This window comes from Prionailurus bengalensis, chromosome A3 (genome assembly GCF_016509475.1).
Source record: "Prionailurus bengalensis isolate Pbe53 chromosome A3, Fcat_Pben_1.1_paternal_pri, whole genome shotgun sequence".
Lineage (NCBI taxonomy): Eukaryota > Metazoa > Chordata > Mammalia > Carnivora > Felidae > Prionailurus > Prionailurus bengalensis.
The window spans coordinates 32238794-32263658 of NC_057354.1; the positions used below are offsets into that span (position 1 = coordinate 32238794).

Genomic DNA, 24865 nt, shown 5'->3' on the forward strand with positions numbered 1-24865 from the left:
ACTGGCTGAAATACAGTTAGCTGAACTGTAGCATGGATTGACAACTGTAGGCCCTTAGGCTACATTAGGTTCTCGGATATATTAGAGATTATTCACATATTTTAAGATCTGTGACTACTAGTCAGGGCATGCTTCACAAATCCCTGTGTCTCATATCTGACTGTGTCTGTGTACATCACCTCCCCCCAAACACAGTAGCATTTGCAGCCCCTTGTCCTAGAATGAACTTTGCTTAGGTTATAAGGAGTGGATTATTCAACAGCTTCTTGCCAAGTGTTTGGCTGCCCATTTGCTCTTCTGATGTCTACCTGATTCAAAGAACCATTTGTAAAGGGAGGAAAAGGTCAGAATAAGAACATTTCACTCAGCCTCTAAAAACAGAGCTCAGACCCTGAGGGAAAGTTGCCTCTCTGTGGTGGAACTGGCATTAATCACTTATATGCAATGGCAGGATCAGGGCCAACCATTTGTGGGGATGGGGGTGGATGGGGTTTTCTCTGGTCATGGGTTGGTGTTTTCTCTGCTGGGAAGAAGGCAGAACTCTTTCCCACCCTCCTGAATTCCACCTCTGACCCAAATTTGCAATCAGATATCATATTGGACAAGTGGGCCAGCCGTTGGGATCTGAAAAATTTTTTTAGTAGAAAATTTCACTCTTTTGACATTTGAAATCTGGTATAATGTAATTGAAGGAAAAAAAATGTCTATGGAGTTTTGTAGGCCTTACTGATGTATGTTGGGGTGGGATGGGGACAAATCACCTCAAGAGGGATTATCGCAAATAAAGACAATCTAGGGCTCTTGACTCAAGAGGCCTTGCCATTCACACAGGATTATCAAGAGTGGTGCTAGAGAATACCACTCAAGTCAGGAGGTCTAGGTTCAAATCCTTGCTTTCAACACTCCAGTTGGGTGACCTTGACAAGTTGCTTATTAAAATGCAAGTTGCTTGACTCTGTACACAGTAGTTCCTGTGTATGCTAGAGCTGGCTTGTCCCTGTCAGAGAGCTGGGTATCTTCCCAATTGTTTTCACGGATGCCATGCTGTCTACGGTGGGAGTCTTTACACCAAGGAAATGGGTGAATCAGGTCTCCCCCTGTATTTACCAGCAACCACTGCATGTTTCCTAATCTGTACAATGAGGCTGACAATACTTACCTTACCCAGAGGCTGAATTGAGAGGACTCCTGGGAAGCACAAGTGATACCCCTTAATACATGTTAGCATTCTAATTCTTTTAGCCATGTAATAACAACTCTATTGTTGAGGATATTATCTGGGGAGGCAGACACAAGATCTGACTTGCTCTAACATTGGTTGGCACAACCATTTAACCTCTTGGTATCTGTTTTGCCCCTGTGGTTTGACTGTCAGGGCAGCCTGTCAACCTTCCCTGAAATTTGAGTTATAGAACTACGTGGTTTGACTCGAATAATTGGCCCGTGTTGGCAGAGTGATGCTAGAGTTTCAGAAGGAAAGTGTGTGCGTGGTGCATAGGAGTGGAGGATGTACCCCAACTGGATTGTGGGGAAAATGAACCACAGCCAAGGAATGCTGGAGACGAAGGGCTGTAAGAAAACGCACAATCCAAACCCTTGTTTTACAGATGAGAAGACATATGCTCTCAGGTGGGGGCTTGGATTTTCTGTTTTTGTTGTTTTAGTTTCCTTTTTGATCAGGCTAATACAATAACTGTCTTGAAGAGATATCTGCATTCCCATGTTCATTGCAGCATTATTCACAATAGCCAAGATATAGAAACAGTCTAAGTGTCTATTGCTGGGTAAATGGATGTAGATAAAATGTGTGTGTGTGTATGTGAGGTGTGTATATACATATATATACACGTATATATACACGATGGAATATTATTCAGCCACTAAGAAGAGGGAAATTCTGCCATTTGCAACAACATGGATGGACCTCGAGGGCATCATACTAGGTGAAATAAGTCAGGCAGAAAAAGACAAATACTGTATAATATTACTTATATGTGGAATCTAAAAGAAACTCATAGGATAGATTGATGGTTGTCAGATGTGGGGGATGGAAGGTGGATGAAATGTGTGAAGGTGGGGACGTTTTAAACTACTTTCAGGCAGAATCATAGCCCCTTACTTTGCATTCAGCCAGCAGTTAAATAGCTACTCTTCTTTTTTCCTCAGTGAATATCTCATGACTTATTCAATTTCCATGAATGTGTAATGACTTAATAGATATAATATTAAAATACAAAACCAGAAACCAGTATACAAGTTGGTATAAAGGCTGAAGAGACAGAACCCAAAATGCCAACAGTGTAGGTCTTTGGACAGTGTTAGTAAGACACACCTGGCTTTGAATTCTGGTTTTGCTTACTGGTGGTGTGGCTTTGGGCAAGTTATTTCACCTTATGAACCTGTTTCCTCCTTTGTGAAATGAGAAGGCAAGCCATTCCTGCCCCACAATGGGTTGATGTGAGAACTGTATGAAGGGACATCTATAAGCTGCACATTACTACCTGTTATGGACCATCTACAGCTAAATCAAATCCAAATGTTTTGGAAATTCATCCATCAAGTCAGAGGCCCTCTGATGCTCCTTCACCTTTGGGTTTTTCTTTGCTCTCTCATGCTTTTTCTAAAATGTAGATGTGGAAAAAAGAGCTTATGATGTCAGGAAATCTAGGGACCTTCAATGGGAAAGGAGTTAAAGCCAACAGGTAAGTGAGGTTTCTAAGTCAATCTCACGGGGAGGAATGAGCTTGAATCTTGGAATTCTATGCATTAAACTTGAAAGTTGCATTCCTTTCTCAGGGGGTAGAAAATATTCACCTGTTTAGAGACAGCAGACTGGAGAGGACACAACCAGACGATACTCAAATCCAGATAAAGCTTTTAATTAAAAAAATTCATAAAAATAGTAAAAAAATGCAGATTTCCCCATCTAGTATAGATAAGAAAGCAAAGGAGGCTGAAAGACACGTTAATTTAAAATTTCATCATAGGAAGTCAGATGACCTTTTGCACCCAGTGTAAAAAGAGTCCTTACATTGCTCCTGGGAATAGCAGCATTTAGGCTTTGGTGGTCACACTTGGGATGTGGTCGTATAGTCATGGAAGAAGTGTTCCCTGGAAAGTTTGGTGAAGACCAGTCACCTCCTTTGAGTGTTTTCATAGAAATGTCAGGCAACCATGGAAAGCCAAGGAAGAGAGTTATACTGAAGGTCCAGCTCTGGTTAAGTTATGTAGAGCTGTGCTTCGCAGCAGATAGGTGACATGTGGCCTCAAGCAGCATTTTAACCTAGGGCCCGACATCATATTAAAGACCTGACTTAGGTTCTAAAATAATAGAGCCTAACACTATGTAGATATGGCCAACACCAAGTAAAACAGTATGCTCCGCACTAGTTTGTATAGAAGACATTTCAAGCAAAGTTCTTTATGATGTGGACCAGACTTTCCAAGTGCCTAAGCCACTTCCTAGATTTAAGCTGGGCCTTGGAAGTTCAGCTGGTGCCTGGGGAGTTTTCATGAACATTGACCTCTAAAGGAGGGGCTGAAAGAGGACTTTCAAGCAACAGCTTCCAGCTCAGGGCCTGGGGTTCCCTAGACAGGGCTGTCTTAATGTGGTTCCTGGAGCAGTGGAGATCTCTCTTCTCAAATGTCTTAGTTGGAAAATAAAGCACAGTGGATCTTAAAAGAATTTCAAAATGGAAATGGACCCTCTGCTTTACCCTGGCAACCCAAATCCTTTCTGTGACAGGAGAACATTTATAAAAACATAATTAAATGCTATCTGATATTACCCACTACCCCTGATACTGCTTCTTTCCTTCTCAAAACCCATTCCTCCCAAAGCTGACAAACCAAAACAGAAAATGACAACTGAGGGCAGTTATTAATTGGCTCACGCTCATGTCTGGAGGTAGAGATGACAAGAACAAAAAGAAAAAAAAAAGGTCTATTATCAGCTCCTAATTTACCAAATGTAGATGGAAGCCAGTGAGGAAGCCATCAACCCCTGAACTTGGTGATCTTGGAGAAGAGGTTTGTCCTTCTCTCCATGACCAGCTGGGACGGAGACCCCATTGTAAGCCTGGATGCAGGGAGGTGTTTTTTATGAACAGAGAGAACTAGACCCATCTTCCTGAGCCCCAGCTCAGAGTAGAAGCAGTTGAGACATGCAGCTGGGTTGAGGAATGGATTTCCCTGTTCCTCTATGTCACCCGTGTCATCAGGAAGGACTTAAAGGTGGCCGAGGAATGGAAAAGGAGCTGCAGGTGGCAGCAGTAACCTGAGGGGACCGATGTCCAAGACCAGATGGGTCAGCAGTCACCTCTGCAGAAGTCACTGTGAACTGATGACACTGCAGGCCACTGCTCTGACCCCTTGTCACCAACTAGTACCAGGTACCCCCACCTCTCCCCTCCCCTCCCCCAGACCTTGACCTATAAGGGAAAAAGTGTGAGTGTGGACTCCCTCTGCCATTTTCACAATATGGGAACTAAAGGCAGTTCTGTTAAGGAAAGACAGATTTCTTTTTGTACCTGAGTTAGGGAATAAGGTAGATCCTTGGCTACATGTGCTTTTAACCTTTCTGTCTTTCCGCTGACTTAGCAACGGAGCAGAAAGGCACACTGGTGACTTCTAGCCATACACTCGCAGGTTCTGGAAGTCACAGAACTGTAGCTACATACTGGGATATAGTAGTATTAGCCTGTCTTCCACCTACCCATTTTACAGAAAAGGCAACTGAGGCCTCCTCTGTTACTGGTAGGACAGGGCAAAGAAAGGAAAGGGATATGCTAGGCAGTGTGTTTGAAATGAGGCAAGGATCCTCATCTGAGTGACCAGCGGTAAGTATATGGTTGTCTGTCAGTCTGGACTCTACACATTGGGTGAGCCAAGGATCCCATCTGTCCAGGGAGGACCATCTTTGGCTCACTGTCTGTGTAGGCAGATCTGTTTTGCTTCAGTCCTGACCACCAGTCAACTTGTGGAACAGGTCCTCGTCAAGTGTCTCATTCTGGTCCTTGGACCGGGTGGACAGGAAAATGTAGCCACCGATGTATTCATGCACAATCTTGCAATCCGCACTCAGGCAGGTGAACGCAATGGAGACATTCTGGTCAAATTCGATTGCCACCTGGAAGAGGAAGGCACAGGTAAGCTTAAACTCTGACAAGGAAAATGAAGAAAAAAACGCCTTGTGATGGCGTCAGAGCTGAGGACTGCCTAGGTGGCTTACAGATAACTCCTCCTGCCTGGGATTTCTCTCCCTCTCTCTCCCCAGAACCCCACAGACAAAAAACAAAACCAAACCCTCCAAAACAACTCCAAAAACAATCACCACTTCCATTAGACGCTTACAGCAAACTTGTCTTTGCTCTCTTTGCGCCCTCTTGTGGTGTCAACTTTGCTACACATTTGGGAAAACATTCTAACTCCCAACACACATAGATACTTTCTGTCACTCTTGTTTAGATGTTAAGAACTTCCTAAGCATTCCATCTGTCCAGGGGCAGGGTACTTTGCAGACTTTTTGATGGAGAATAAAAGGCTTCCCTGAATTTTCCTGCACCCAACAGCCCTGCACCCCTTCCCAGCTGAAAGTCACAAACTCTAAATCAGAAGAAACATTCTTCACTGGTTCTCAAACCTTGGTTGCCCAAGTGGACTTTTGAAAATTACTGATGCCAGGCTCCCACTCCCAGAGACTGGGATTTGATTGGTCTAGGATGTGGCCTGGGCAGTGGTGTTTTCAAGTTCCCCAGGTGATCCTAATACTCAACCAGGATTTAGAGCCACTGTCTTAGAGGCCACCTAATCTCAGACTTTTATTCTACAAATAAGTGCCTCCACTGAAAGGAATCCATGGTTCTTTAAAAAAAAGTGTGAGTTTGGGGTGCTTGGGTGGCTCAGTTGGTTGAGCATCTAATTTCGGCTCAGGTCATGATCTCACAGCACTGGGCTCTGTGCTGGCAGCTCAGAGCCTGGAGCCTGCCTCTGATTCTGTGTCTCCCTCTCTCTCTGTCCCTCCTCTGCTTGTGCTCTGTCTCCCAAAAATAAACATTAAAAAAATTTAAAATACAGTGTATGTCTCTTCTCATCCCTCTAGGTAGATGGCTTTCTACTGGAAAAATGAGAAAACAAAGGAGAAAAGATTCTTTATCAATATCAGAATGTGTTAAATCATCTGGATGCTAAGGCGCCTCTGACTTGATCTACAATTTCCCAGCTTATAGCTTTGGCTTGAACTTAGCTCCTGGGGTGCCATTAACGGGAGGCAGATGGTTTGGGGTCCCCTTAACTCAAGAGGCAAAGCTTTTCTCAGTCATCCCTGCTCACATCACTTGCTTCTCTAGTAGTTTTTACTTTTTGGGACTGGAATGCTCTCCAGGTGGGCAGTTGAGCCTCTGAGTCCTCAACTAGTTGGACTTCTTGGCAGCCATTAGATGAGGACTTTTTGGATTCATTTTGGGTGACAGTTCTCAGGTAGTTTCCACTAAGTAATTCAGTCTAAGTCTTACATAATCCTATGCTGAATTGAAGGAAACTAATCAAATTGCTCAGCAATTTTAGAGTCTGTATGGCAAGTCCATATGGAGACTAAGCCAACCCATGGTGTTAATTCAAAACCATTCGGCCTGTACTTGTTAGGAAACTGCCCAGAATTGCATGTGATTATTTTAGCAGACAATGACCATATGCCTGTGGTTTCTGAGTTCTAAATGTATGAACAGAGTAATGTACAATTCCGATGGAACACACATATATAGGTTCAACGCTGAATGTACCAAAAACTTTCACTGTACCTGCCGGATTTCCCAGTTTACATTCCACTGCTTCATATTTGTGAATCTCCATGTTGTAATTGGAATCCCAGTGGTTGCATCGATTCTAATCAACCTATTATAGGAAACTCCCAGAATATCATCTTTCTTGCTTCCTTTAAATCTAAAAAAATTAATATTAATTAAAAGAAGCAACTGCTTCCTGTAATATGATTTTCATTCATATACAACTTCTTAAAGATAATATGAACATTTCTAAATGGCATCCAAAGAATGGACAGTGAAGGATTAGCTTTCTACAGAAGAAGGGTGTTTTTATTGTGATATGAAGAACATATGAAGAATGGAGAGAATTAATAAGGCTGCCCTGTACACATCATTTACATAAAACTGACATCATGGGAAAGCAAAGTAAGAAAGGGTCAAGTCAATTAATTTAAAATTGCCAACTGTGTGTGCCACGCACTGTTCTAGGCACAAGGAATATAGTAGTGATCTCAGTAGATAGAAAATGTCTATCTTCATGGAGCTTGTATTCTAGTGGGGGGACAGGGTCATGAGTAAGTGAAATATATATGGCAGATAAGATCATAAAGGAAAATAAAACACAGAATGGGGCCGGGGAATACTGGCAAATGGGGTGGTTACAGTTTTACAACTGTAGGCTGTAGTGAGAGAGGCCACTTGATTAAAGATGCTGGTGAGGAACTGTGCTATGTGGGTATCTGGGGAAAGAGTATTGTAGGCAGAGGGCATAGCCAGTGCAAGGCAGCAGCATTTTATGTATGTATGTATGTATGTATGTATGTATTTGTGTGTGTGTGTGTGTGTGTGTGTGTGTGAGCGCGCGCGCTCAAAGACCTGTCACAGGAGGCCGGTGTGGCTGGGCACAGTGAAGGAGGAGCAGAGGTGTGAAATTCTGGAGCTAAGGTCTTGTAGGACCATTGTAAGGATTTGGCTTATACACTGAGTGAGCCAGAAGGCCTTCAGATGGTTCTGGGCAGAGGCTGCCATGGTTTGACTCAGATCTTAAACAGATCACTCAGGCTGCCAACTTGAAAACTTAGGGAACAAGGGGGGAAGCAGGGAGCCCAGATATGTCTGTAAAGAGAAGGTATGGAAGATTGTTATGGGCAGCCAGTGTGTTTGGGCCATTTGTGAAAGGACAATATTCTAAAATAAAAAGAGTTCTATGTTCTAGACTGAGAAGAAACTGGGATCCAAGAAAGGCACTTAGAAACACATAGAGAGCAAGAGAGGCAAGTGAACATTGTAATCACCTGACAAGGTAGTAGGTGAGGCCGAATTCAGGTAGAGATTGCCATGCCTGGATGAACCGCAGCTTGGCTTCGACCAGGGGCATCTGAGCCACATTCTGGTGGGCTTCTAGAATCCGGGCTGCCAGCTAAGCAGAAGTGGTAGACATCAAACTGTCCTTAGCATACAGTGACTATTCTATAATCGTCCCTTTGGCTCAGATCCCCAGTCAGAAAAATAAATGCAAGGCCCAACTGTAGCTCTACAAAGAGAATTCATTTTCATTCATTCATTCACCCATTCATTCATTCTCGCTTCCTCTCTCTCCTTCTGAAACAAAACATGTAAATCACTGGGGAGAAGAAGGAACAAGATCAACCAACACATAAACTTGTAAGGTTCATGGAGATGGAGAGTTCTGGGTCCCTCTTTCTAGGGTCTATATAGTGTCCACGGACAATGGTTCCACTTACATCAGTCTATTTGTGTAACTTTTTAACCCCCTCTGATGGAAGCACAATGTAAAGTTTTAATTTGTGGGGACTAAATAATTTTAATTAAATCTGGGAATATTACCATGTTTAGGTAGCAGTAGTCAGCGCTAACAAAATGAACAATAATCTCTTAACATGGTCTAATACGGAGTCCAGAGTCAAATATCCCCATGAGCTGATTTTTCCATGATGATGGCCTCAATCATTTTAATTCCTCATTTTACTTCAGAAAATACAGAATTTACTGCAAACAATCACTCAAACAAGATTAGCAGTACCTGCTTAGACTTGTGTTTTTTTGCACACCGAGGCGACACAAAACATTCCGGGTTTATGTCCATGGTTTCGATATTGGAAGCCACCTGAGATGCTGAGTTCCGATTTTTCATCCTCAAAAATGAAAGGATGTTGAGAACCTCTGGCTGGTAGGAACTGTCTGCCATGGTTTTGCCCTTTGATGCCAAGATGCAGGCAGCCATCCATTGGGCATACTGATTCTCCTGCAGCAAACATCAGAGGGCTGAGACACAAATTCAAGTACAGAGCCACCCTGCTGGGAACAGAGCAGGAGGTGGGCTCTTATCTCGACAATATACAAAACTGTCACCTACCAAACAAGGAAAGATGTGAAGTGGCACATGTTCTGAGTGGCTGTCAATCACCTAATTTAACACCCAACAAAAGCTTTCGAGTCCCATGTTGAGTTTCTCTATGCTAAAGGGCTAGAGAATAGGAATGTCAGCTGTGATAAATTCCATGCAGAGAACTTTGCATTTAAAGATAAACCAAGGACACAGGAGCTCCATGGAGCACAGACAGATGAAAACCCAAGCTACCCGACAGACTTGCTTGATGTATATTTCCATTTTCATATCATGTCTGATCTCTATTACAGAAGGACATGAGGGAAAAAATCATTAACTGATTTCCCATATAATGTCTACCCTGGCCTATTCTTACTAAAGATTTGAATCCCATAGTAGGAATCAGGTCCACTGATGGGCTCTGAACCAGTCAGTGGCGGCCTCTATTGTTCTTTAATGTGTGTGCTCATTTTTCACCTCAGGGAACCAAGTGGAGTGGTCTCAGAAGCTGAGGGGATGCAGATGAACGGTCGAATTCTTCAGAGCAACAGTAAGTATGGTATGCTGAATTACTGACCTCAATCTTCATCCTCCTGGTATCCACACCTTTTGCCATGTAATTTTACGATCTGTCTCATTGGAGCCAGGGTGTAATTTCCCACCTCTTGACTTTGAGCCTCACCGTGGACTTACTTTAGCTGATGGAACGTAGGTGGAAATAACAGTGTACTCACTCAAAGCTCAAGTTTTAGGAGGCCTGCCACGTTTGTAGTTCCTCTCTTGCACTTCCGCCATCACTATGAGCAGAGCCTCCCCAGGCAGCTGGGTACCCAGAATACAGTGCGCTTACCTCCAGTAAGGAGCCAAGCCTAGCCAGACCTGTGGCTGGAAGCAGATCTGTTCAGCTGACACAAGGCTGGATCATCCAAGCCCATAGATGTTTCAGAGACCACGGTTTACTGGTATGTGTCATTTGATTTTGTGGTTGTTTGTTACAAAGTAATAGCTGACTGATGAGTGTTCTGATTTGAGAAAGCATCTCAGCTGGTTTGTCCTTAGGTTTAATAAAGGTGAAGGGAGTTAGCATTTTTGTGGTTTTACTCACATGATCACATCTGAGATACACTTCATTCATACCATCAGCAACAGGGATTAGTAACTTGATTCCAAATTTTCTCCCTGCTACATTTACATCTGGCACAACTTCACAGCCTGAATGATAAAAGGAAGGGACAAAACTGAGTTCTGAGAAATCTGTTATATCAATATCAGATGTGCATCTAAAAGAAACACTTTGAACATAAGCCCTTCAGATTTGGTTCTCTTTTGAAAAACTGAGGAGCAAGCAGACAACATTAATTAAAGGATAACTAAATAAGACTCATGAATAACTAACATGGATAACAAAAACTATTTTCTCTTATCATTTAAAAATTTTTTTTTAACGTTTATTTATTTTTGAGACAGAGAGAGACAAAGCATGAACGGGGGAGGGTCAGAGAGAGGGAGACACAGAATCTGAAACAGGCTCCAGGCTCTGAGCTGTCAGCACAGAGCCCGACGCGGGGCTCGATCTCACGGACTGCGAGATCATGACCTGGGCCGAAGTCAGCCGCTTAACCGACTGAGCCACCCAGGCGCCCCTCTTATCATTTTAAACATGTCATCAACTGAATTCATTTTCCAGGTTGATTTGGCTATTCTGCCTCATAGTAGCACTGAGTTATGAATATAAACTTTTAAAATAAATCAGGGCAGAGGGAGTTTTCTCACTGTCACCATATGATAAGGAAATTGAGTGCAATGGTTAAGTATTTTCAGTTAATGGAGTTACCAGTACACTCACAGCCACTTTCAGAAATTGGTACAGAAACTGAAGCGACAGTGAATTAAACAGAACCATCCTGGAATTTAGAAAGTTTTTGGGATCCTACAAGGCCTCATGTACTACCCTGATGACAGCAATTACCACCACTTCATAGGCTTGACCACACTGGGGAAGAAAGGACAGCAGAATGCTGCAGACAGGCTGCTGTGTGGAAACCAGTGAGATAGAGCGGTTCCTCTGGAAGTCAACCCTGCTTCACTGGGTAGGAACCTTGGCTTTCATATGCATGCTAGCTGGGTCATGACAAGCCCATACCCTCATGTAGGACTCTCTTACCTCTCAGATTTAGTTTTTCTACTGGTTCTCCTTGTTCAAGCTCCTTATTTTTAAAGTAGGCTATAGATGTGTCTTTAAAGATGAACCAATATTGTTTGAAAGCTTTCAGTATTAGCTTCTTGGGCCTGCAAATTAAAGTACAATTAGCCTTTTAACAACCACCTAGAAACACAGGGACACGTTGCAAATTTTAAGTGGATCAAGATGTTCTAGAAACCCCTTCATATGACATACTCTTTATTTCTGAAAGTACTTTTCAAATTGCTAACTCATTTCTAAAAAGTAAAAATGGGGTTTTTAATATGATATGTAGAAAATGCAGAATCTCAGGAGTTAGACCATTCTGGCTCTGCTGATGCCTAATGTGTGACCCTGGGAAAGATACTTCATCTGCCTGGGCCACGTGCACTGCCTCTGTGTGACTGCCCTGTGAGCCTCCAACTCACAGGGCTTCTGTGAGGATAGAAAGAGGTAATCTCTGAAAGTGCTTATCACAGGACCTGGCATGACTGAAGTGCTCAATAAACTATTACTGTTATTTGAGAAACATCCATGAATCTGGGGACACCTGTAATTTCAGTATACTTCTTGTATCTGAAAAAGCTGTCCATATGGACAACACAGTTTTCAAGTTACAGGACTAAAAATTAGATCTAAAAGTAAGCAACGTTTTCCGTGGTTTCCTCTTGATCCTTAAGAGAAACCCCCCAGAGAATTCCCACCGAGTCATGGAAATCACAAAAACCCTACAGCCAATCTGTATAGATTCTGCTGTTATTAAAAAATGTTTTGGGGGAAGATCTCCAAAAGTGATATCCGTGGGGGCCGGAACATTTTGTACTCTGGGCTGGACAAGGTTGGTGGTGCCAATAGCAGGTCTCAATTGGGTCACTGAAAATAGAAAACATGAGAGAGAGCTGGGAAGTGGGAAAGGGGGTACAGCTAGTCAGAGAAAAGATAACATGGGCTGTCCATGGTTCTGTGGAGCAGTCCCGGCTGTGGGGGTGAATCTCATGCTAGAGCAGTGGATTTCTGCATTCAAGAATGAGAGGAAGAGAGGAACCCCACTCATACATCATTTGGGGCAAGACTTTTAACATGTCAACCATCGTCTTTCCTTAGCTAAAAATGTGTTACACTTCACACAAAGATAAGAGAGAAAATGTTCATTAAAAAGCCAGTGTATAACACAGAAAGTATAAAATAAAATGGAAAAACATTATATGCAGGTAACATTTCCAAGATTTAGAAAGCCATTGCATCAAAATAATATTTGTTATGTTGAAAGCTGTAGTTACGATAATTCTAAGGAACACATTTGAAGGTTATTTGTCTAAGAATCAGAATCTCCAAAATTAATAGTATTTTCAAAATAGAATCAGAAGACAAGCCTTTACACAAAAGATAGTAAGGTCTCAGTTACGTCCTAGGCATTTAAATATTTCTATTCATAATTAAGAATGAAACTCTGCTGCTCCATTTTAACTGGACTTTAAGAATATCAAAAGATTCCTACTGCTATCGTCTTCCAGTTTGGTTCATCTTCCAGGGCACTTCCATTAATTCCCAAAGCTAATGATTATTGCTCCTATTCCATGTTCCAGAGGCTGGAGCAGGACAGTGTAGGGGAAGAAGTGGAGAAGGTGGCTGCATGGGGCATGATAAACACAAGCATTGAGGCAGTCTTCTGAATCTTCATGGAGCCCATAGGGTCAAGAGGGAAATGCACATATCAATGAATAAAATATGCTACGTCATGGAACAAGGTTGTGCAGCGTGGTGAATTACAGAGGACACAGCGTTTAAATATAGAATAAAGGATGGGTAAGAATTTGATTGGAGAAAAGGGAAGAGAAATTTCAGAAGGTAGCAACAGCACATGCAAGTGTAGAGGTGAGTCAGAGCTGGGCACCTTGTAAGCAAGAGCTGGGTCAATATTACCCATATATATATATTATGTAAATATAATACCCTTCGCTTAACATATTTACAATTGTTAATTTGTAGTATTTGTAACATACATTATAAAACCTTTACAAATATATTAATTAAAAATGAATATGAAGAACTCAGTTTGTTTTAAAAAGGGAGGTTGTTACTCAGTTACATAAATCCCAGTTGAGGAAGTACATTATTGGCCATGCTTACTCTAAATCACAATGTTCATTGTATAGTGCCATCTACCTAGTTTTGAAGGTTTTTGTTGAAACAAAGCTACGGAGTTCCATCTTCCCTCATGTCAATCACTCACTTATGCAGATTAATCAGAATATGTTGCATTTTTATATTTTTAATAAGTGGGTTTAAAACACACTATAACTTCGGTCCACCTCGGTGGCTCAGTTGGTTGAGCATCCGACTCTTGATTTCGGCTCAGGTCATGGTCTCACAGTTTGTGGGATGGAGCCCTGCGTTGGGCTCTGTACTGACAGTGTGGAGCCAGCTTGGGTCTCTCTCTCTCTCTCTCTCTCTCAATCTCTGTCCCTACCCTGCTTGTGTGTGCTCTGTTTCTTAAACTTAAAAAAAAAAATACTGTAACTTCATTTGGATGGTGTTTAATGCAGACAAATTCTGTTTCCAAGTCTTAAAGGTGTGCAGATAATATTATTTTTTAAACTTTGAAAGTCTAATTGGCTTTATTAAGTGATTCATATATTGGGCATCATCCCATCTAGCAAGTAGAGGAGAGCTCTAAGGTATGGTACAAAATGGAGGATTGTTATAGGAAGGAAGTTGGGGTAAGAAAGTTATTAGCAAAAGAAAGGACTGTTCTAGGCAAGGTCACCTTCCTGGTGCGGAAGGGCAGGAGGTCTTGTTAGGTGAATTAACCTCATCTTTTGGGAGATGGAAGGCCCATGTGACAGATGACTTCAGCGGTGCTGATTGGAATATTTTCTCCTGACCAGTTAAGACTAATTTCTGGGGAAGGTTGAAACTGCAATTAGGTATAAAGCCCCAGTTTGGTGACTTGGTCTAAGCGATGCCATTTTGGGCCTGTGGTTTTCTTTTTTTTTTTTTAATTTTTTTTTTTTCAACGTTTATTTATTTTTGGGACAGAGAGAGACAGAGCATGAATGGGGGAGGGGCAGAGAGAGAGGGAGACACAGAATCGGAAACAGGCTCCAGGCTCCGAGCCATCAGCCCAGAGCCTGACGCGGGGCTCGAACTCACGGACCGCGAGATCGTGACCTGGCTGAAGTCGGACGCTTAACCGACTGCGCCACCCAGGCGCCCCATGTGGTTTTCTTTTTAACAATTCCCCCCTTTTGATCAGACTGTCAGCTTAACTGAGAGATGTGATCAAAATTTAAGGCAAGATAATACTGTTTTAATAGGCAGTATCATTACTGGCAACACTATGACCATGGAAATATTTGCAAATAATGCTCTCTTTATAGCACTAATCTCTTTCAAATACTGATTACGTTCTTACTCGTTTCACAATCACCTTTTCCTTAAAGGAGAGGTTTCTTATTTTGAAAGCATCTGGAGGCTTATTAATGATGGCCAGTTGTCATCACAGAGAGGTCATAAATTTGGAACACTAGCTTTTAAAAAAACAAGAGTGTATCGGGCACCTGGGTGGCTAAGTTGCTTAAGTATCCAACTTCAGCTCAGGTCATGATCTCGCGGTTCATGAGTTTGAGCCCCGTGTATGGCTCTGTGCTCATAGCTTGGAGCCTGGAGCCTGCTTTGGATTCTGTGTCTCCCTCTCTCTCTGCCCCTCCCCTGCTAGCACTCTCTTTCTCTCTCTCAAAAAAATAAATTAAAAAAAAAAAAAGAGTGCATAACTCCACTTAGAGATATTTTTCTATGTGATAACCAGTGTTTCTTCGTGGGATGAAAGGTTTTCATAGTCACTCTCTCTTTATGAAGTATTATAAAGATTCCTCTGTGTTTTTGGGGTCTTGTATTCCTCTCACTGATAATCTCCTATAGCACATTGTGTAAATCTGCCTGGGATGTTCTTTGCTATAGTAACTTGCCTACTTCCCTACAGTAACTTGTCTGTGAATGATGTAATGAATGGATTTTATGTGTGGCTTCTGTCTCTGTATCCTCTAGTGGAGCCATTTAATTGTTTCCAAAGTAGTCTCTCCAACACTGGTCACACCTTACAGTTTGGACATGAATCATTGTTTTTTATTAAATACGTAACTTACTAATAGAATTGTATCTTGTCTGGTTTATATTTAGGGGTTTGCATAAGGTAGAATCTTGAAAGGCTGGTTGAGCATAAAGTTCTAGACTGATTGCTACTTTCTCTTAGCACTTTCAAGATATTTCCCAGCCAACGAAAAGTCTGCTACACACTCCGCTGTTTCTCTTGCTAGGAAATCTGCTTTTTTCTCTCTGATTTAAAGACTTTTCCTTATCAATGGCTGGCATTAAGATGTGCATCTAGGGGCACCTGGGTGGCTCAGTCAGTTAAGCGTCCGACTTCAGCTCAGGTCATGATCTCACAGTCTGTGAGTTCGAGCCCGTGTCAGGCTCTGGGCTGACAGCTCGGAGCCTGGAGCCTGCTTCGGATTCTGTGTCTCCCTCTCTCTCTGCCCCTCCCCTGCTCATGCTCTGCCTCTGTCTCAAAAATAAATAAAAACATTAAAAAAAATATGTGCATCTATAGTGATTTATTTTGCTTGGGATTTACCATTCCTGAATTTAGGTATTTTTGTCTTTAACAATTCTGGAAAATTCTCAAGCATTCTTTTTTGAATACTTGTTTCTCTTCCATATTTTCTTATAGAACTCCTAGTAGATATAAAATGAAACTTCTCATTCTACTGATAACATTTCCCATTTCTACCTTTCTGTTTTCTCTCTTCAACTGTGTTTTTAAACTTGACATTCAGTCCACCTATTCTGTTTTAAATTTCGATGGCTAAGTTTTTTGTTTCCAGATTTTCTATTTGGTTCCTTTTCAATATCGCCTCTTCTCTTTCATGGTGATTGTTACCTTTTAATTTCCTTAAGGATTCTAAACATACTCATTTTATGTTTTTTTCAGATTGTTCTCTTACCTAAAATTATTGAAACTGCTAATCTTCTTGCTTGTTGGGTCTGCTGTCCTTCCTTTATGGTAGTTCATGAACTTACATGGTTAGTTTTTATTGGGGGCTCATTTTTTAGAGGGTTATTATTTTCTCTATAAGGCCCATGCATGCTAGATTGTGGATATTTCCCTCCAGGTAGCAATTACATTTGCTAGGGCTTCACAGGTTTTGTGTCATGGGCCAGTTTCTGTTTTTTTTGTTTGTTTGTTTTTTCCAGAATTCTCCTATCATGTAAGACACTTAAATTTAGATCTACATCCTTGGGTGACACAGGATTTGGCTCCGTTTTCTCCGGAGAGACTTTTCATTTCCCCACATGGAACCGCATGCAAGGATGAACTTACTGCTTCCTGGCTGGTGGACAGTCTCTCCCTGTTAAACACAGAAGGCAGCCCTTGTGAGTTTTTGTTTTTAGGCACAGGCTTTAGTCCTGTGCTTTAGGCCTTACAATAGGCCTAAAACTTCATCTCCTATCTGTGCCCAGGGACTAAAATCCCAGCCCTAGGCCATGATAATCTGTGCATCTGAGGCTTCATTTGTAGAATTAGGTTTCCTCTGTATTTCCTGCAAACTGGACTTTCCCAGTCTCACCTCAATGCTGTATTTACAATTCTTTTATTTTTCCTTTATCTAGCACTCTTAGGTATTTATGGCAAGATTGAGGTTTGCATTAGATTGGGTGCATTTAAATCAGTTGCTGGAAACTGAAATCCAATGTTTATATAGTGGGTTCAACTGATTTTGTTTAGAGAAAAAAAAGAGCTTCACTGTTAAAGAAAAAGAAACATTAAAAATCAAAGGACTAGCTCTGTGCTTTTCTACTGATAAAGAAAGGAAGGCCAAGGAAATGAAGGGCCTTTATGGGTCACACACCCACCAGGAATAGAGCTCCATTCCCCTCTTCCTGTCTCTTTTTTTCTTTGCTTCCTTCTTCCTTATCTTCTTTCTTTCTTTCTTTCTTTCTTTCTTTCTTTCTTTCTTTCTTTCTTTCTTTCTTTCTTTCTTTCTTTCTTTCTTTCTTTCTTTCTTTCTTTCTTTCTTTCTTTCTTTCTTTCTTTCTTTCTTCCATGAACTATATTGTCTATTAAATTCAATACCTTTAGACCTTTGGTAGATATAGTGACCACCATGAAACATGAAGACAATTTTGTGAGCCTGAGCAAAGCAATCACATTAAAGTGAAGTGGATATAGGGCTTAACTCTGGGATATCGTCTCCTTCACTGAAAACATCTATAGGAAGGGAACTGTGGTTATTTGGTTTGTCAAGAGCCGGATTTGCTCTATACAGAGAACATGGCAACCTACCGTCTCCATAGAATGATTGTTTAAAAATATATGGGGCGCCTGGGTGGCGCAGTCGGTTAAGCGTCTGACTTCAGCCAGGTCATGATCTCACGGTCTGTGAGTTCGAGCCCCGCGTCGGGCTCTGGGCTGATGGCTCAGAGCCTGGAGCCTGTTTCCGATTCTGTGTCTCCCTCTCTCTCTGCCCCTCCCCCGTTCATGCTCTGTCTCTCTCTGTCCCAAAAATAAATAAAAAACGTTGAAAAAAAAATTAAAAAAAAAAAAAATATAAAGATGTATTTGTGGATTCAAATGATTACTTTTTTTTCTGTAGCTCTGGCTATAACAATATGTGTGGTTGCAACCATTTATGCCACAAAAGTTAAATTAATGATCCTACTGTTTGAGACCACAGCCCATGAACACATTTAAAAAAAAAAAAAAAAGCAACCTGTAGAAACCCAGTGACAAATATGGGTACCTTTGGATGCTTGTTTCTCATTTATACCTGATTCACTGTTCACTTTTCCAAGTCTTTTTGTGCCTCATGTATTACCAAAAGCAACTTGTGTTTCTTTTCAGGCCAACTGACCCAGTGAGGTGCCGGCTTGTTAAGAAAAGTCAACAAACCATAAAGTGACATGAATAACTGATAGAACTTCAAAGGGGTCTTATTCTTTTCATCTTAACACACTCTGGCACCGTCACAAATGTAGCAGTCCTTTCTTTCCACAAAATAAAAAAAAATTCTCTGCCTTTTTAACAGTTTCAGATTGATCTGAGGTCACTGGGGAGTTTTTCAGAAACACCTTAACAGGCAGAGGTAGATAAACCTGGGAGATCACTGTGTGCAAGTCCAGCACCAACATTCTAGAGCCAATTGATTTTTAAACCATGAAAGAACTTTCAAATGATGTCAAGTCCTGAGCCTCACAGATGACCATGACAGAAACTCCAGTCTAGTATATATGTTCACTAATTGCCAACACTGGCCATGTTTACACCACCATTTATTGAACATTTAACATTTTTTTTAATGTTTATTTTTGAGAGAGAGAAAGAGGAAGACTGCAAGTGGGGGGTGGGGTAAGCAGAGAGAGAGGCAGAGACAGAATCTGAAGCAGGCTCCAGGCTCTGAGCTGTCAGCACAGAGCCTGATGGGCTGAAACTCACAAACCATGGGATCATGACCTGAGCCAAAGTTGGGACACTTAACCGACTGAGCCACCCAGGCGCCCTCATTTACTGAACATTTAATGTGATCCAGGCACCATGCTCAATGCTTCATATATATTATTTCATTTAATTCCCCCCAATAAATCCAAGAGGAGGTATATCCGTATTTTACAGATTAGGAAACCAAGGCTCCAATACATGACAATGCCCTAGGTAACTCAGCTAGTGTGTGTTGTTGAGCTAGGATTCAGGCCATTGTCTATCTGATACCACAGCCCATGCTCTTACCTTTGAACCATGAACCTGACTAATGAGGTTCAATTTAACATTAAAAAAAATAAAATAAAATAAATAAAGGGGCACCTGGGTGGCTCAGTCGGTTAGGCAGCCGACGTCAGCTCAGGTCATGATCTCATGGTTCATGGGTTCGAGCCCCACGTCGGGCTCTGTGCTGACAGCTCAGAGCCTGGAGCCTGCTTCGGAATCTGTGACTCCCCCTCTCTCATACTCTGTCTCTGTCTCTCAAAAAATAAATAAACATTAAAAAAAATGTAAATACCTGGACTCTTTACCTGCAAAGCTTTGTTATGAGCAATCTCTTTCTCCTTCAAGGTGACTTACCTAAATAATTTGAGGTTATCTGCAAGTTGAGGGATATCAGTAATGTCCTCCTAAGGAAAAAGATAATATTTCATAAGCAGTAATTAGGTGGTGTTGATACTCTATACCTGCACTGTCGAGTACTATAGCCACTCATCACATGGATTTATTAAAATCTGAATTAATTAAAATTAAATAAAATGAGAAACTCAGTTCCTCAATCATACTAGCCACATTTCTAGCAGTTACCTCAGCGGCTGGGGAGTGGAGGAGGGCGGACAGTAGGATGGGGCATGTGCAGGGGCTTCTGGGTGGCTGGCAAAGTTCTAGTTCTTGATTTGGGTGGTGATGTGGGTGATAATTTAATACAAATTTGTTAAGCTACAGGTTGCTTTTTGTTTTTTCACTTTTCTGTTTATGTCACGTGTCATGCAAATGAAAAAAGGGGTTAAAAAAACTGACCAAACACTACCTTTCAAGTTAAAAATCTGAGTTAGAAACTGCTACTTTTATGTACAAACAAAATATTGTACAAATTCTACCTCAGAGCGAGTAGCTCTCCTTACGTTTCGTTCACTGATTAACTTCTCAAAAGGAACCTGGTTCAAAGTTCATTCTGCAGTGTCTGTTGGTGCCTGCCTCCTCAGTGAAAAGCCTACTGTTTAGCATCGCGTGAAAATATTGAGGGAAGGAGGAGGGAATTTTTCATTTATTCTGAGAATGGTCATTGTGTATCTAGTTAGTGGAGGAAGTAGACAAAAGAGAGCTCCAATTTCACGGGCCTGTGTTTCCCATGAATGTGAGACAGGGCTCTGGATCTCTACAGAATCTTGGCATTTAGTTTGTACAGAATATTTGCATTTGCGTGATACCAATTTCCCATTTGAAGGAAATTAATCATAAGGAAACATGAACCAAATAGCTAAGAACATATGACTCATTTTTATGTTACTATTTATATTCAGTTACAATGGATCCACTGTCTAATTCAATGTGAATTAAACTAATATTTACTCCTACCGTTTGAAGAAGTTAAAGGAAGGGCGGCATTCAACGAATGAATCAGATAGGAGAGGCATTCTGATTATAAAGCTGCTGTTTGGCCACATTTCATGGATAAGGATACGATAAAATAGTTGTACTACTATGTTTCACCAGAAGGTTTTGTTTATTTCCTGAAGTCAGTAGGTGTCACAAACTTTTTACAGTGTCCCAGAATAAAGGCCCTCACTGTGTCCACCTTGCCCAGGTGCAACGCATGATGACGAGGTAGATCATAGGCTTTGTATCTGTAAAGCATCTTCTTCATTCTCACAGCTAGCCATGCCATGGACTGGGCGGTTCTCTCTAGACCTGAGTGAAGGGACCGCTTTCATATTCTCGGCATGGCGCCTGCTTAAGATTCTCTTTCTCTCTCTCCCTCTGGCCTTCTCCCTTGCTCGCCATTTTTCTCTTAGTTCAAATTAAAAACAAAAAAACAAAAAAACAACTCATTTAACGTTTGTCAATCCATGAGAACACAGCCACAGTTCTGAGTTACCAGAAAAGTTCATACCAAGGTATTGTCCATTTTTCCACCTTCTAGGGTCACTTCCAAATTAGAAAGTGCTGCTTCTACTTCGTCGACCTCGGACTCGTGTGTAAAGTCCTGTGTTTCAGCTGACAATGACAGTTTGCTAATGTGATACTACAATGCAAACAGAGGTTTTAGAAATGGTATAAACTCAAATAAACTCAAATAAATCCATTAGCCATTTCTTCTTTTTGAAGGCAATCCCCCCCACTCCCTCATAGTAACAAACATCTCCTGGAAGGAGATCTCTCTCCTATGAAGGGAAGATGACATTTTAATCTGAATTATTTTGAGATTTATATTTAGTTGTGTTCAAACTCGATTCTTCCCCACCACTGGTTGAACTTGTAGTGAGGATAAGAATTGCAAGACTAACACCTTATATAAGATGGGCATGTGTGTGGGTTATGAGGCGTATTTTAAATTTAAATAGACTCCCCTCATTTTCAATTCTTTCTTCAAAGAAAAAAACAGTATGAAGAAAACGAAACTTTAAGAAAATGAGTTCATTTTCTTCCAGAAAAAACGTATTGAAGTTCTCATACCTGTAACGCTGCAAAGATCATCATTTCTTCTTCCGTGCAGTCAATTTCTTCTAAGAGAATGGCCCACCTGGCTTGTTCATAGAGTTGGTTTATTCGGACAGCATCATACTAAAGAAAGAAACAGGTAGGTGTGTGTGTTGGTGGAGGGCACGTATTTATATTCCTCAGTACAAAAATTCTGGAATAACTGAGGCCATTCCTTGTTCATCAGAAACAATAAACTTGCATTCAGATAAGTGAAGGAAATACCTCTCTCTCTCTTTCCACCACCCCAGTTCATTTTACTTCCGAACTTAGTGCCTTCTCAAAATATTTTCCAGAGCATCTTCAAGGGGCCAAATAGACCCATCTCGATTCCATTATTTCCCCCTCTCTTTCATCACCGCTTCCACTGGAGGGAAAACCCATCACCACCATCCATCTACAGGACTCTCTTCATCTTGCAAAACTGCAGCTCTGTATCCATTGTACTCCCCACAGGGAGTATGCAATTTACTATATCCTCTAAACAAAAGTTGAAGAAAGTATGGAGGAGGAACAGAAAGATAGAGCACCTAAACAGATTTATCAAAGGTTGATTATCATTAGTTTATTTTTCCTTTTGCATTCCCTTATACACACTAGAAGAAAGGTGACAGGGGAGGTAAAAACCCATAGTAATCCCAAACCAGCAACAGCATTGCTGTCGGTCCAGCAGGAAACGGGACCTGTCCACAGGCACGCTCCTCCTCAACAGTGCTAACGCTGCTGGCCAGGCAAGACAAGTGAAAACCCAAAAGTGTGGTATTCCGGAAGCTGGAACACTAAGAACCTTAAGAAAGTCTGTCTTTGCTTCCTGAACTTTGCCAGGTGTCATGGTACACCTCAGGAGCTAGCCCCAGTCTCCTCCCCCAACGAGCCCAAACAGAACACATGTGAGAATGTTCACAACAGTGTTATTCATGGCAACCCTGAGCTGGGAACGCTCCAGTGTCCCTCAGCTGGTGAACTGGTGAATGTCCCTCAACAAAATGTGGGTCACATGCATGACGGGAGGCCACTGAGCAGTAAGAGGGAGCACACTACTGATATGTAGTGGGGACCTCAGAAACATGGTGAGTCAAAGAGTTCAGATGCACAAGATTATATTCTGGAGGCTTCCATCTATGTGAAGCTTCCAGAAAAGGCAAACCTTGAGAGGGAAAGCAGACCAGTGGTGGGCTGGGAGCAGGGAATGACCACAAATGGGGTATAAGGAAACTTTTTTGGGTGATGCAAAACTTTTTTGGATTGTGGTGATGGTTGCACAACCACGTGAATGTACTAACAATCATTATATTAGAATTTTATGGCACTATACTGCAATCAAGACACAACAACTAAAACACACACACACACAACGCACACCAGAAACTAAACAATCTCTGCCCCTCCCCCCACAAAGACCCCTGCTTAATTAACAGTCTAAAGACAAAAATCTAAAGAGTATGTGCAGCCACTAAAATTTGAATTGGATTGTCATATCATATCTGTCTGTCTGCCACTCAGTCAGTGTCTACAATCCTAATGCTGTAGGACTTTTAGTGAGAGTAAGTCAAATCACCTGATAAGGCTTTTCTCTCCAATGCAGTCAGTAAAGATTTAAAAAAATTAAAGCTTCCACACTTGAACAAACCTAATTTCCCCACCACTCCCTTGAAGCCAAGTAAAACAATTCCTTGAAAGAAAAAGTTACCTACATTTACAAATTGACATCAGGAGAACAGGATCTAGTAGAAGATGTTAGAAAGGACAGGATAAGCCTGGCTCCCACTGAGGAATACTGGATTTCTCTGTGGAGCCAGCAGAGCTCTGGATTTTCTTCTTTGGAGGCTTGTTCACGTTCCCCCCTGAGGCTCTGGAACATCACAAGGTCCCAGGTTTTATGGGTCACTTATTTATTTTTAATGTTTACTCTTGAGAGAGAGAGAGAGAGAGAGAGAGAGAGAGAGAGAGAGAGAATGAATGAGGGAGGGAGGGGCAGACCAAGAGAGGGGCACAGAGTCTGAAGCAGGCTCCAGGCTCTAAGCTGTGAGCACAGAGCCCGATTAGGGGCACAAACCCATGAGTTGTGAGATCATGACCTGAGCTGAAGTCGGACACTTAACCGACTGAGCCACCCAGGCGCCCCTGCAGGTCACTTATTAACAGGCACCCTGACAGGTCTTTTTCTTTTTGAGAACTCAGTCAGTGGTTTTCCCAATTTAGAAACAAATGTTTCCCTTGGTGGGGATTGCAAATGTTTCCCTTGGTGGGGATTGGCTACTCTTGCCTTCTCCTTGGCCCTAGATTTCCTTTGTCTTCTGGTTTACTGAAAATAGAAACCCCAGACTGGAAGCTGTGGTTTCTACCACCTCCATTGCCTGAATCCCTGTTTCTCCCCCTCCAGTCAATTCAGTGAACCCCTCTCTCTTTCCACCCAAAACCAACACAAACAAATAACAAAACCTGCCTCCCACAGTTTCACTCTCTCAGGAAAGGGTTACTATTTAGATCTAATCACTCAGGATTCCCTATTAGCTGTGAGGCGACTTTCAGTGTCCTCTAGGATTCTCATTGAAACTGACATGCCTTTTCTCTACTGAACCTTTAAAAAAAATGCTGTGAATTATTGGAATTATAAAAGTTTTTTTAATCCACACATTTAAATGGGGGAAAAATAATACACAATGAAGAAATTCATTTTGAATGAATCCTAAAGGGACAAAATAATGTACAATAAAAACTTAAGTCTCCTTCCCTTCCTTTCCCCCCACAAATGGTAGTTTCTCTATAGACTGTTTTGTTCCTTGTTTTTTTTTTTTTTTCACTCGATAATATACTTTGAATATGTTCTACATCAAAAGAAACCTGATTCATTCTTCTTAGCTACAACACTGTATGGATGTATCATAAGGTCCTTAACCACTTCCCTGCTGATGGATGTTTAGGTAGTTTCCCATTTTCTTCCTCAAATTATGTAGCAAAGGCTGTTCTTGTGCAGACATGTTAATTCACATATTTGAGTATAACTGTGTATAAATACCAAGGAGTGGATTTGCCTGGTCAGAGCTATGAAGAATTGTAATTCTGATACATACTGTCAAACTGCCCTCCATAGGGATCAGATTAATTTGTACTTTGACCTACAAGCAGTGTACGAGAGAGCCGTTTTCCCAACACTCTTGCAAAGATAGTGCATGAAACTTTTTGATCTTTGTCAGTACAAGGCTAAAAGCCATTGTAGTTCCTTTTCTATGAACTGTGTGTTCCCATTCTTTGATCATTAGTCTACTGGGTTGTTGGTCTTTTTATTATTGATTTCTGGGGGCTCTCTATTAGGGGAATTAACCTTTTATCTG

General features: G+C 41.5%; 1 protein-coding gene across 2 annotated transcripts in view; it reads right to left on the bottom strand.

Annotated features, from left to right (window-relative positions):
• Window positions 1-2863: 2863 nt before the first annotated feature.
• Window positions 2864-24865, bottom strand: part of FERMT1 (FERM domain containing kindlin 1) — a 35644-nt gene continuing 13642 nt past the window's right edge. For both annotated transcript variants that reach the window (XM_043602861.1, XM_043602862.1), the window contains 9 exons: window positions 21507-21614; window positions 20944-21075; window positions 19410-19459; window positions 11276-11400; window positions 10217-10323; window positions 8806-9027; window positions 8057-8181; window positions 6798-6939; window positions 2864-5128 (listed from right to left, as the gene is read on the bottom strand). In XM_043602861.1, the coding sequence (XP_043458796.1) occupies window positions 4955-5128; window positions 6798-6939; window positions 8057-8181; window positions 8806-9027; window positions 10217-10323; window positions 11276-11400; window positions 19410-19459; window positions 20944-21075; window positions 21507-21614 (1185 nt within the window). In that variant the 3' untranslated portion in view covers window positions 2864-4954. The remainder of the gene's footprint in view (window positions 5129-6797; window positions 6940-8056; window positions 8182-8805; window positions 9028-10216; window positions 10324-11275; window positions 11401-19409; window positions 19460-20943; window positions 21076-21506; window positions 21615-24865) is intronic.